Here is a 12,357-nt window from a genome sequence, read left to right on the forward strand (position 1 = left end):
CTTATGAATGGCACCTGATCATATTTGATTAAATGAAGCGGGAAAAATACAGGGTTAAAGATAAATGAAGAAAAAAGTACTTTAACTAACCACATTAAAAACTGAAATAAAGGTATATAAAAAAAATTGAATTCGGGCCAGCTTTGAAAATTTTAAAAAACTAGTTAGAAAGGGTAATAAGTAAAGAGTGGAGAAAATTTTAGTTAATTAATGATTATTTAGAGATTGTGAGATGCGGTCTGGTATGATGTAGGTTTAGAAAAATATTTTCTTTATTGTGCCAACGTTTCGACCTTTATTGAGATCATCTTCAGGGCTCGAAATGTGTGTTTTCTGTGCAGATGTGTAATTGCTGAGTCATGTTGAGTGCTGATGCTCTTCTTTATTAATTAAACAAAATTAAATTCACTAAGGAAAAAGGCAGTAGGATAATTCAGGCTGATATTGATATAAATTCTAATTTTTTTCTATTATCAATATTTGAACAAGTAACAAAATTTAATAAATTAATTATAAAAAATTACTAACAATTATATTTTTGAGTGTGGAAAAGAGGTTGATTAAACTCTTCCTCTTTCACATGTATAAAATTACAATTAAATTGTTTTTTAAATTGATCTAAAAAGACAGGTACAACATTTTCTACTTTAACATCTTTGTCCAGTTCTTTGCTCAATGAGGTAACCCCTTTTTCTTCAATCCCACAAGGCACAATGTGATTAAACCAATTCAAATTGACGTTACAGTTTAAAGCTAAACCGTGGTTCGTAATGTAACGACTCAGGCGTACACCTATGGCGCATATTTTGTTTTCTTGGACCCATATTCCAGGATAAGGCTTCAACCTGCTCGCTTTCACAGATAAATCGGAACAGACGTTTATTACAGTCTCTTCGAGATTTTCTATGTACCACCGAACACTTGGTTTCCACAGTTTTAAATTTATAATTGGATACACTACCAATTGACCCGGTCCGTGGAAAGTAATTAAACCGCCGCGATTAATTTTGTAAAAATCTGCTCCCAGTGCGCTTAACCTCTCCTCGTCTTGGGATGTATACCCTTTCGTTCTGATTCCAACAGTATAAACAGGCGGATGCTCTAGAAGAAGGAGGGCTCCTCCAGGCCACGGGCAAGTTTTTGAGAGTATCGATTCGGCAATTGTTTTCTGGAGTATGCAAGATTTAATGTAATTCATCATGCCAAGGTGTGCAACACCTATTTGATTAATCATCTTAATTTATCTTGAAGAGTTTTATAGCATAAGAAGGATGCCTGGAAATGAATATAAGTTAAAATTTTATAATTTTTTTGCATAACAATTTTCTTACATAAGCATCAGTTGCAGCATACGATATCTGCTCTTTTGTCAGTTGTCTGCTTGCCCAGTTGCTGGTACGAACTGATGTTTTTAACAGAGTTTGATTTAGCTGTAAAAAAACTAATTAATAAGTAGTACAAGAAATTAAAATTTAATACTTTTTAAATAAAAAATATGTAAAAAGAATATTTTAAGGGGAAAATTCTCTTATATAATAAATATTTATTATTCATAATAATACAAGAAATTTGAATTGACTGTTTATCCCATCGAATTTTAATTTTGTATAAAGTCTTACCAAATGCAAAACCAGCCTTGCTAAGCTCCAATTTTGTGAACATTTTAAAGTTTGATTTGCAAATGTGTTTAATTCAATCAGATTATTCTCGATAATTGAAGTTACATCAAATTTGAAATCGGTCCCCAATTTCTTCAAATCGCTGAAAAATATTTGGGTTTTTTTAAACCTTTTCCTCTCTATTTAGAGACACAATAGGCAAGTAGACAAACTGTTTTATATTGACCCCGGTCAAAAAGACATTTTTCCGTTTTAAAAAAATTACCAAAGCCTTAGGCAAACTTGTAAACTCAGAGACCTACAAAATATCAGAAAATAATGGGTTTGATTATAATTTTTAGACATATACTTTTGAGAACGCTTACATGAAATAAAAAGCATTCATCGGGGTTAGGGCATAATTGCATCAGAGCTACTTTCCCTCTTCCAGTGTAACGTGAAAAAGGCCATTCTAAGTCAAAACCTATTACAAACTTTTCCTTTTCCTCAGCCATGTTTCTAAAAAGATAAATAAAATATATCAAAATTGTATAATTACAACCCTAATAAATTAAAACAAATCAATTTACAAGAGTTTCTCTGAAGCTATCGCACAATCATAAAAGTTGTTGCAAAATATAATTTTACCACCATACGTCATGATTTCATTCTCAACATCATCAGGAATTTTTGGTTCATGGTCCACAGTAATCTAAACACAAAATGAAAAATGACTATTTAAACATTGGGGCAATATTGAAATATGAAATTTACACTGAGATTATTATCCAGGGACCAGTTGTGTTTACACGATAAAGATTCTCTATCCCAATTCGTCAGCTGTATATTTTTATTTAAAATATGTTCAACATCAATGTTAAAATCCTGCTTTAATTTTAAGAGATCGCTGAAAAAAGACACATCTCAAAGCTTTAAAAAAAAAAAAAAAAAAAAACTTGAACCTACTTAACTATATTATTTCCTATGAGTTTTACTTTAGGATGTTTCAATACAGAAAGAAATGCAATGGGGAGTGATGTAATGTTTTTTATCTGTAAAAAAAATTAAGTATTTATCAAGAAATAAATGCACGAGATAAATTGATTTAAAATTATTTTAATATTCTCACCGAAAATACTAAACAAGCACTGCTTCCTATGCATAAATGCATTCTGGTGGATTTGGCTAAAACATTTGATATCTTAGAAGGCCAATCCAAATCGAGGCTTATTATTTTATAATCACCTTCAAAACGATCTAAAAGTTCCCTGAAAAATGTTGAACTAGAATTTATTTAAATTTTGTCCAATTAGACAATAACTAAAACTTGTGGACACATATACAACAACAAAAAGTAATTTTATTGTAAATGACTGGTAATTAATGAAGAATTATTCAACAATGGCATAGTAATCCTAAATTAATAGAGAACAATCTTTCCCCCCTTCACACACATATTATGCCATATATTTACAAATAAATTGCCCTAGGAAAGTTCGATGACGATACCTATTGCCCCTGAATCCTTTTATGGCATACCAAATTGCCAAAAACATGTTCCTATCAGAAAATGTCATCCATTCGATGGGAATGTAGCCCAGGGGAGAGGTATGCAAAAAAAGTTCATCAAAGAACCATCACAGATATTAATGGCAGAACTACTAAATCTAGGACGGGTAAGGACAAGAATAATTGCCAGACTACTAAAGTCCGGTTCAAATAGTGGTGGTATGAGATACAAAGAGAATCCAGGCGACTCTCTGGACCTCTTAAAAAGGTTTTAGGTCCATATTTATATAATGGACTAATTAGAAGCTGTAGCACTTTGGTATTTAATTAGGCAAAAACAATAAGAATAGAATAATGTGAGTTCATCCAATTAATAAAGCAATATGACACAAGAGGCAGATACACCATTCTTTATAAATAACTTTGGGAAGATTTTAGGAAGTTCTTCAATTATTACTGCATCTTATTTATCTTATATAAGATAAGCTTATATACAGGCTGAGATTCCTCCTGGGAGAGGAAAAGCCCTGGTCTGAAGGATACACATGGTGCTTGAAAAAACTTTGGAAGCTGGTAGAAAGTTTTAAGCTTAATTAGGAACTCTAGACAACAATGGAGATGCACAATAGACCAAAACTGGCCGCGGTGCCAGGTTGTAAAGGAGCTGGTTCCTACATTAATCTTATCTAAAGGAGCAACAGACTGTTTTTCACAAATATAAAATTCGAGGGGTTAAACTTATTCATAACTAAAATTAACTTGTAAATAAATATTATAAATTAAATAATTAAAAAAAAAACAACTTTGATTCATGTTTTATTTTAATTGGTGACAGAAATCTACCTCATCCACACAATATTTTCCGTTGTTTTATATATGAACTCAAGCTTACATTAATGCTACCACAATATCCACAACCTATTAATATCTGTTGTACAGTTGAGTTTACAAAATGTTGACAGAATATAAAATTTATAGACAAATATACATTTTTTGACACCAGTTAGATTTTGACATTCTTGCATAAGCTCAGTGATAAACTTTGATTTTCTTTTTGTAAAGATGGAGCACATCTTAATTTCCACACCATTAGAAAAATGTTTTGGGTGTTCACAAACTTAGAAGGCATAGAAACGAGACGGATGAATAGCGCTCAATAAATAAAAAATGTCGAAGTTATTTAGTGTGAGAAGGTCTCAGACATAGTTCTTCAAGTTGAGGGACACCATAAATTTGGGTCCGAGAAGGGCTTTGTACACCGCTTTGCTGCAAGGGACTAATGCAAACTCCTAAAAATTACTAGTTGTTACACAGCCGATCAAATCATGACCATGAAAGAAGGGAGTTGGCCATCTGGCCAACATTTTTTGTTTTCCATTCCTCCTCCACCCTTGTGGAAAATTGATACAAAAGGAGATGATTTGAAAAGCAAAGATAGTCAGTCGGTGACACAGGGACATTTGAAGGCAGCGGCTGAGACATGACATCAACTGTCCAGGGCCAAGACGAGTCAAATAGAGTCAACTGTCAAAGAGCCTGATGCAGGACTATTGAGTATTTTGGAAGCAGCAAACATAAGGACGGATTCAGTCAGAGCCAGGAGTATTCAGTCAGCCGGAATCGGGAGCTTAGTGAGAGCTCAGCAACCACAGTCGAGTGGAAGACTCAGTCAAATAGCCATACTCAGTTGGAGACTCAGCCAGCTAGGACCTAGCCATTATGAAAATTCGAATAGAGTCGACTGTTAAAGATCCAGGAAGCTGCAGAAAAATCCTGAAAGATGTGAAACTGGTGTTTGGGTAAGTCCTCTTGAAAATAAGCTCATGCTCAGAGCTAGAGTTTTGGCTGACTTGACTTGTTTGTTTTTTACAATGTTAAGATGGTCCAGTGTAGAAATAAATGTTTCTGAACCCTATTTTCTGGTTAGTTGTATTTTGAACCCCTACGTTCCCTCCAAAGAATAATTAAGCGTGACCGCTAAAGGTTCTCCTATCATTTAGCAATAAGCATGTAGAGTGTAAGCCCCACTTACACTTTAAATTTAAAATAATATATTACTGAGCCAATTTTGATGTATAATTGTGGGGGTAACTACATTCAAACTTCTTGAAATTAAGTTATTTGATTGATAATCAGGGTACTAATGCTTAATAAATTGAATCAGGTAGTCTAGATGTAAAATTGATTCTTCTAAGCTTTCAAAGTGTCAAAACTCAAAACCCACGTAAATCAGATGGCTGAGAAATAACAATTTAGTTTTTGGATTGATAAAAAACCATGTAGTAGGCCAGTGGGTTGGGCTCTGGCTGAATGCACACATCTCATCTGATTGTGATTTAAATTGCTGATTCTATGGTCAAAACACATGCACACTCTCTATCTGACCTGGCTGTCAGATTTCACAATCAAATAATACATTAGAATCTGTACTTGGATGAGCTTGTTGAATCAGAACAGCAATTTGTTTTCCAAATAATACATCTAAACTATAATGTAGTTTTTTAATCAATAAAGTTAACAATAATCCATAATATGGACCACTGACCACCATAAACATGATGTACATATATAAGCAAAATTAAAATGTTTGATCACTTTTGACCAATATTGTGTTTGTACAGTAAGGCTTTGGTTAAAGTGGATGCGTGTTCTTATGAACAATGTTTCTGACAAGTCCATCGGAACAATCAAATGAAGCAAATATCACGTTTACAGTTGATAGTTTTGATATTCTATATATTGGTCTATAATTATATTTTTAACTTTGTTATAGCTCTCATTCTAAAATATTTGTAAAAATTTTACGAGCGACTCGAAAGATCTTGAAAAAGCATACGGTACACTCCTTTTTAATCTATACAGTAAAAAATTCAAAAACTAAAACTTTTAACAGCGGATTTTCCAAAAAATACTTATCGTATTCCATCTTTGTTAAAGACCAGGGGTATGCCTATAGTCAGAATACGCACCTAGTGAAACCACTGAGTTCTAATGAATAAAAACAGTTCTGATGAAGTCGAGTTACACACACCTACTGATACCATGGCCTAAGAAAGGACATTATACAGAACATGCTGCAAGAAAATAAACACCACACTTACAGAATTTGTTCACTTTCAGATGCTATATGATAAATTTCAGTTTGAGATGATATTAAACTATTTTCTTCTTCGGATTTTGCCTTCTGAAAATGATGAAAAAAGATAAATTTAGTGACACGGTGGTATTTTTTTAAGACAAGCTGTTTTGACCTTTTTTTTTATCTTTATCAAATATACCGATAACCTTAATTAAGTATTCTGAAGGTTTCAATACTAATAAAAGGGGTAAGTAAATTTAGAATTTTAACCTAAAAGAGGTATTACCTCACAAAAGGCAAGGTGGTCAAAACGGATAAAAATTTGATATCAAAACGTACTGGAAACTTACCACTTTCAACATCCATTCCGGTAAGCTTAGACTTTTATCCATGGTTCACTTTCTAATAGTGGTCAAACCGTCAAATGCACTAGACTGCGATGGCCAGTAAGTGCCGTCTAGTGTGAGTGTCTACAGAACAAAAAAATCCCTTTTGACGAAATTGCTGACAAGCCATTAAACCAGCTGAATCATCAGAATTTCCACGAGATACGTAAATAAAGCCTGGGTTTAAATCAAAAACTGACTAATCTCTTAAAAGAAAATAGGACGAGGAACGAAAATTCTCCTGGAGTGCAGTGATCCTGATGTCATTGACTTCATTTGGAAGGGTCTTGCCAAAATAGTCTTGTTACTCCATAAAGCATTATTTGCAGGGCTTACTGGAATTTATAACTACAATTTGAATTTTATTCCCAGAGGATAACTGCTAAAATCAAATTTTCAACTAAATATTTGTCACGCACGCTGGTTGCTGAATTTAAAATTTAAATCTACATGTACACAATAAAATAAGGAATTGCTAGAAAATAGCGGCGTATTCTATTGGATCTCACCAAAATAATTCAGGCTGGGTTAACATCCAATAAATTACGAACTCCAGTGTACTTTGGGTACATGAACCTGCAAAGCCAATTATGTATTGCTTGAGGTAGACATGTAAATGCATGGCATAGGGAAAGTAGAGATGATTGTGAGGATTCTAAGAAGTGCACTGCAGCTTTCTGGCGTATTGTACCTTCCTAGTTCCCTAGTTCAGTGCAATCGACTCAATCCTTCTTTTCAGAAGTATCAGGTCATTGCTCAAATTTCATTCCCTAGTTTCTATAAGGTTATGTCTACGTTGAGCCCTTGCTTCGCATTCGAAGATAATATGGATGGCTGTTTCGTCCTCCTCATTACATAATCTGCTAATAGGATCAACGTTTATATATGCCCATGTTGTGAAGGTGTTTTCTCAGATGCCTGTGACTGGTTAATAGTCCTATCGCTCCTCTGAGTCTGGCCCTCTCCAACTGTAGCAGTGAGTTTGCCAGTCTTGGTGAGGGTTGTTTTAGTATAAGTTTAAGGTGTCTAACGCCCCTAGAGTTCATCTGGATCCATTCTGTGAGGAAAGTTGAGAAGAATGTCCTAAAAAATGATGAGATTTTATACAATTCTCTTACAATTTAAGCAGGTTATATCAGTTTTAAAAAACTTATGTAAGCAGAGCTGGAATGGATAAAACTTTTCTTTGTCAAAGAAGCCCTAAAGCTCTATTTTCATATACTAGAAGGTATTTGGCCTGAAAACGAAAAACTAAGTGCAGGCTGAATGTCTCAGTTTAATCTAAATATATGATACAAAACTAAACACCTATCAAGTTAGATAGCCAAAGAGCTATCAGTTCTGCTCAATGATGGATCTGAAGTTCAAAATCAAAGTACAGTAGAGTACTGCTAGTCCGAGCCCTGTTTTAATTAGCCGACTCACTTATAAAGCATAACCAACGAGTAAAACAAGTCTGATAGACATACCAAAGGAGGAGGTCGAAGAATAAGCTAGAATTGTATTCTTGACGTTTTGTTTTTAAGGGAGAGCACTTTCCGGGGTTTAGAATTAAAAAAAGGGCCAATTCCTCAATTATTTCAGCTCTCAGGAAGACTATAGTCACCAGTGACTCCATGAAAAAAAATCTTTACGCCATCTTCAGTGAGAAGTGTTTGTGAAGAACTCACAGACACATACAGATACTAGATAGGCATTCTCACGTCACTAATCACTATAAGAAAAAGGTCTCAGTTGACTTGCGGCAACAATCAAAATCACCGGCAGTCCGGGGGTTGATACGACCTCTTACTGCAAAAAATTATTTATATGATGGCTTTAAGTAATAAATGTAGTCCAAAATATTTAATTTTTGCTTCTAGACTTTTTTACGGCACGTGGAGAAAATAACCTAACATTTAGTTCTTTAGCTTTCTCTGTAAATAATAAAAAAAAAAAAAATAATCACATCTGCGGAGAAAATAAAACCATCATGGCAATAATTAATAAAAATCATAGATGATGATTAGTGATAACTGGACCTATGAAAGAAAACCTTTGAGGTCGTAAAAACCGGGTGTGCTCTTCACCATGTCATTTTCAGTTGTCTAGGACAAGGTTCTCTTTGAATAACTTAAATAAGTACGACTAAAGTATAATCTCATTTTAGGAGAATTTAGAGCTATTAATTTAAAAAAATCAAACAACAGCAAGATTTTCTGGATTACTTTAACGGAAAAAGATTGGTTTAGAAATTATTTTTTCCAAACATGGTGGTTTATGCTGGTTGAAGTGTCCAATTATCAAGTAGAAAAATAACTAAAGTACATATTATTATTTGATATTTGATCAAAAATTAGAAATATACTGTCAGCACTACTTTTTTCTTTCCTATATAATTTGTAATCTATTCTCAATTTATTTAATTTTATTGTTATATTATTATATTTCTATTTTCACGTGTTATTGCGGTCTTTCGACTATGAGTAAATCTTACGATGATTTGTGTTGTTGCTGTTTATTGTATTGAAACAGTAAAGATCGTTATTATTATTAATCCATGTATGTTTAGTGGTCTAATTGAGCAAATTACTCCTTTCAATCAATTATTCATTTTATGCAAGGTCTTGATTGAGATGAAAAAGTTAATGTCACGAGCGGAATTCGAACCCACGACTTTCGGCCGAAGGCCGTGGGTTCGAATCCCGCTCGTGACACTAACTTTTTCATCTCAATCAAGACCTTACTCTAAAATGAATAATTGGTTGAAAGAAGTTTTTATTAATATACTCCTCATTGATCATTCCAATTACCACAATAAATGCTCAACTTAATGGTAGTGCCCTTTCCGGGGTTTGGAAATAAAAAAGGGTCAATTCCTCAATAAATGTTTTAGCTTACGGTGGAGGAAAGGGAGACTATAGTAACCAGTGACCCCCTGAAAAAAAAAATCTTTCGCTATCTTCAGTGAGGAAGAGTTTCTTACCGAAATTCACAGACTCGCAGACCAACAATAACCGCGATGTATTTGTATTATTTTAATTATTTCTATGATGGCTTTAAGTAATAAACGTAGCCCTAAATATTTGTCTCTTCTCTAGCTTTTTAAGGCACGTGGTGAAAATAACGTAATATTTAGCTCTATGCAACTTTAGCTTTCATTGGAAATAAAAAATAATCACATTTGGGGAAGAAATAAAACCATGGAATAAGAGGCAGTAATAAATAAAAATCATAGATGAACAAAGTGAATAGGGTGGGAAACATAAAACTGATCGTCGGTTTGGCTAATCCAGGTTCTGAATATGCGCTGATTCGGCATAACGCAGATGCCTGGTACCCAAATCCTCCATTTCGAATAATAAGTTCACTAATACATCTTGGACAATGTCATCCTCTTCTTGTATATTTTGTCAAAAAGATTCGTTTTTGCATTCTCATCTCTCTTAAATTACTCAACTAAATACTGACGATTCCGGCTGTGAAAGGAAGGAAAATTTTATGTCTTAGTTTGTGCAAGGACAATAATTACCCAGCAATAATTAAAATACAATGCAACTCTATGTGATAATAATAAATTTTAATATTTGTAGTAAAAATCTGTAGCCATATTGAGGCATGCGGTGGTTTTGTTCTTTGCATCAGTTGTTAAATTCGATACAAAATATTTTTTCCTTTTTGAAATTTTTTTTTCTTTCGGCTATTTGTAGGAAGGGGTTTCGCGAATTTCCGTTTAGATTCCGATTTTAAGTATTCCGTTTTTTGTCTCTTTTTTCTCCGACCGGCAAGATTTACGTACGGAATGCTTAAGTACGGGTTCGTCGAGGAAGGCGAATTTTTCATGGGCGTCGAGAGCTCGGCTTTTCAAATGTATTTCCGCTTCGCGTAGAACGAATCCGACTACTATATTCGCAGCAGCAGTAGTTTCTTTGTGACCGCCTCTAGAGTTGAGAAATACGCTTTCTTCCAGTAGAAAAAGTTCGGTCAGGTCTTCGATTTCCGCGCTTCTTCCGAAAAAACAAAAGTCGTTGTTTTCTTTCAAAGAACCCTTTTTGATGTACGTCTTGCCATCGTTTTCGAAAAGTGTGAGCCTCGCGGCCGTCTCAGAGGCGAGGCTCACGATGCTTTCGACGACGCTCCAGGCGAATACGACGTGAGCGGCCGTAGCCCTGTTGTTCACCGATATGTTTTGCTTTGCCCTTTTGTAAACGACCGAACATTCTTCGACTCCTTTCGTCTCTATGGCTTCGCTGATTATCTTCCTGGATGCTGCGGCCAAATCCTTGGGACGCTTGCTCACCATTTTCCGCAGATCTTGAAACAAGACAGAGTCGATGCTCTCTCTAATCTCTGAGATCAGATCCAAAAGGTTCGCGACGAGGGAAAAGGATTCGCTCACCACTTCCGGGTGCTTCATACCTTTAAGGATTTGATTCGAGTAGAAATATTGCAATAAAGCGGCATCGTTTTTTCGAGCCATCAAGGAGTCCGTAAAAACTGTAATATACAGATGATAAAAGTTTGAATATTGTGTTTCAATATTGGCATAAGGCAATTGGTTGTACTCTACTTTGTTACGCTGCAAAGATGATTTTTCATTGGGCTAGGAAATGTTACACTTTAACCGTTAAAAACAAGTTTGAAAAGAGATTTATTTTGCTAGTTTCAGACTAGCAGGACTTTCGAAGTATAAAATACATGAGTACGACAAAAATTTCGTTAGAACCTCAATACTTTCAAAATTTAACAGACACATGCTTTAAAAAGAAATATATCGATTCACATGTATGGAAGAAAAAGAATACAATTGCTATTTCATGCAAGGTAGAAACTCTTGATTTTTCAAGTGTTATTTTATTTAATTTATTATTATTTTAAACAGAATATTTCAATTACGGGGTTATATGAATCCTAGGGATGCGGTTTTTTCTTAAACCCATTTGTAAGAATGGCGGGTTCGAATGCAGGGCTGCTGAATTCGAACCTGGGACCTTTACAGTGATGAACGCCGTGTCCACGACTTAACCATTACGGCCACCGACGCCCCTCTTTTATTTTAAAATACTAATAATAAAAAATTGTAAATCGCTTTAAGGCGAGCATGATTTTTAGGATTTTAAAGTGTTCAGATGTATCAACCACTTTTTTATTCAAGAATAATCTGAATCTAGGGGGGCGTCGGTGGCCGCAACGGTTTAAGCGTTGACATGGCGTTCATCACTGAAAGGTAAAGTCCCGGGTTCGAATGCAGGGCCGCTGGATTCGAACCCGACATACTTACAAATGAGCCTTTTTTCGAAAATACCGGCACCCCGAGGGTTTATATGACCTCTGCTGTTGTGAACCCTCGTAAAAAAAAAATTATTGTGCTGTTACCACTCAACTACCTCAAGCATAGTTAGTGCACTCTCCAGGGTCAATACCACAGTAAATATTTTAAGTTGCAGTGCGAAAAAGGGAGGCTATAGTCACCTGTGACTTGTGAAAAAAATCATACCGTTTTCAGAGAGGAAGAGTTCCACACTTTAGTATGACTTGTAGACCAACCAAGCCTTTTAATTATTTCTATGATGGCTTTTTACATGACTAAGAACAGTATGAGGACGCTGGTGATCTCAACAGTTTAGGCGTTGACACACTGTTCATCACTACCATGGTGCTTCATAGGTCCTGGGTTCAAGTCCAGGGGCCCTTAATTCAAAACTGGCACAAATGGCCTTTTTTTTTTTAAATTTGAAGTCTAATGGGCTTCTTCCTCTTCAGAATATCTAGGATCCAAAAATGACTGCAATGTTCAGCTGTAGTC

At 34.8% G+C, this 12,357-nt stretch overlaps 2 protein-coding genes across 4 annotated transcripts; both read right to left on the reverse strand.

Annotated features, from left to right (window-relative positions):
* Positions 1 to 1,196: 1,196 nt before the first annotated feature.
* On the reverse strand, positions 1,197 to 7,004 carry LOC106669382 (Werner Syndrome-like exonuclease). 3 transcript variants are annotated; one of them, XM_014398837.2, is made up of 11 exons: positions 6,537 to 7,004; positions 6,209 to 6,291; positions 2,728 to 2,881; positions 2,565 to 2,650; positions 2,373 to 2,505; positions 2,189 to 2,310; positions 1,985 to 2,117; positions 1,832 to 1,917; positions 1,620 to 1,761; positions 1,332 to 1,430; positions 1,197 to 1,275 (listed from the first exon to the last, which is right to left on the reverse strand). In XM_014398837.2, exons 1-11 carry the CDS (start codon positions 6,576 to 6,578, stop codon positions 1,231 to 1,233), a joined length of 1,125 nt encoding a protein of 374 aa, XP_014254323.1. In that variant the 5' UTR covers positions 6,579 to 7,004; the 3' UTR covers positions 1,197 to 1,230. The 3 variants fall into 3 exon arrangements, with proteins under 3 accessions (XP_014254323.1, XP_014254324.1, XP_014254325.1); XM_014398838.2 differs by having other exon boundaries at positions 2,728 to 2,866; positions 6,537 to 7,003; XM_014398839.2 differs by lacking the exons at positions 1,620 to 1,761; positions 1,832 to 1,917.
* Positions 7,005 to 10,235: 3,231 nt separating this feature from the next.
* LOC106669383 lies at positions 10,236 to 11,322 on the reverse strand. Its single transcript, XM_014398840.2, has 2 exons — positions 11,122 to 11,322; positions 10,236 to 11,048 (listed from the first exon to the last, which is right to left on the reverse strand). The coding sequence occupies exon 2, from the start codon at positions 11,029 to 11,031 to the stop codon at positions 10,285 to 10,287; it is 747 nt and encodes a 248-aa protein (XP_014254326.1). The 5' UTR covers positions 11,032 to 11,048; positions 11,122 to 11,322; the 3' UTR covers positions 10,236 to 10,284.
* Positions 11,323 to 12,357: the final 1,035 nt, after the last annotated feature.

The sequence above is a fragment of the Cimex lectularius genome, unplaced genomic scaffold (assembly GCF_000648675.2).
Source record: "Cimex lectularius strain Harlan isolate CLEC.00 unplaced genomic scaffold, Clec_2.1 scaffold11, whole genome shotgun sequence".
In the NCBI taxonomy this organism is placed as follows: Eukaryota; Metazoa; Arthropoda; class Insecta; order Hemiptera; family Cimicidae; genus Cimex; species Cimex lectularius.

Excerpts from the sequence above, each read along its gene's own strand:
- LOC106669383 (XM_014398840.2), bottom strand. The coding sequence starts at position 11,031 with ATGGCTCGAAAAAACGATGCCGCTTTATTGCAATATTTCTACTCGAAT.
- LOC106669382 (XM_014398837.2), bottom strand. The coding sequence starts at position 6,578 with ATGGATAAAAGTCTAAGCTTACCGGAATGGATGTTGAAAGTG. Across the intron at positions 1,762-1,831 it reads ACCGGGGTCAATATAAAACA|CGATTTGAAGAAATTGGGGA; the intron begins GTTTGTCTACTT and ends AATATTTTTCAG. Across the intron at positions 1,431-1,619 it reads CAAGGCTGGTTTTGCATTTG|CTAAATCAAACTCTGTTAAA; the intron begins GTAAGACTTTAT and ends GTTTTTTTACAG.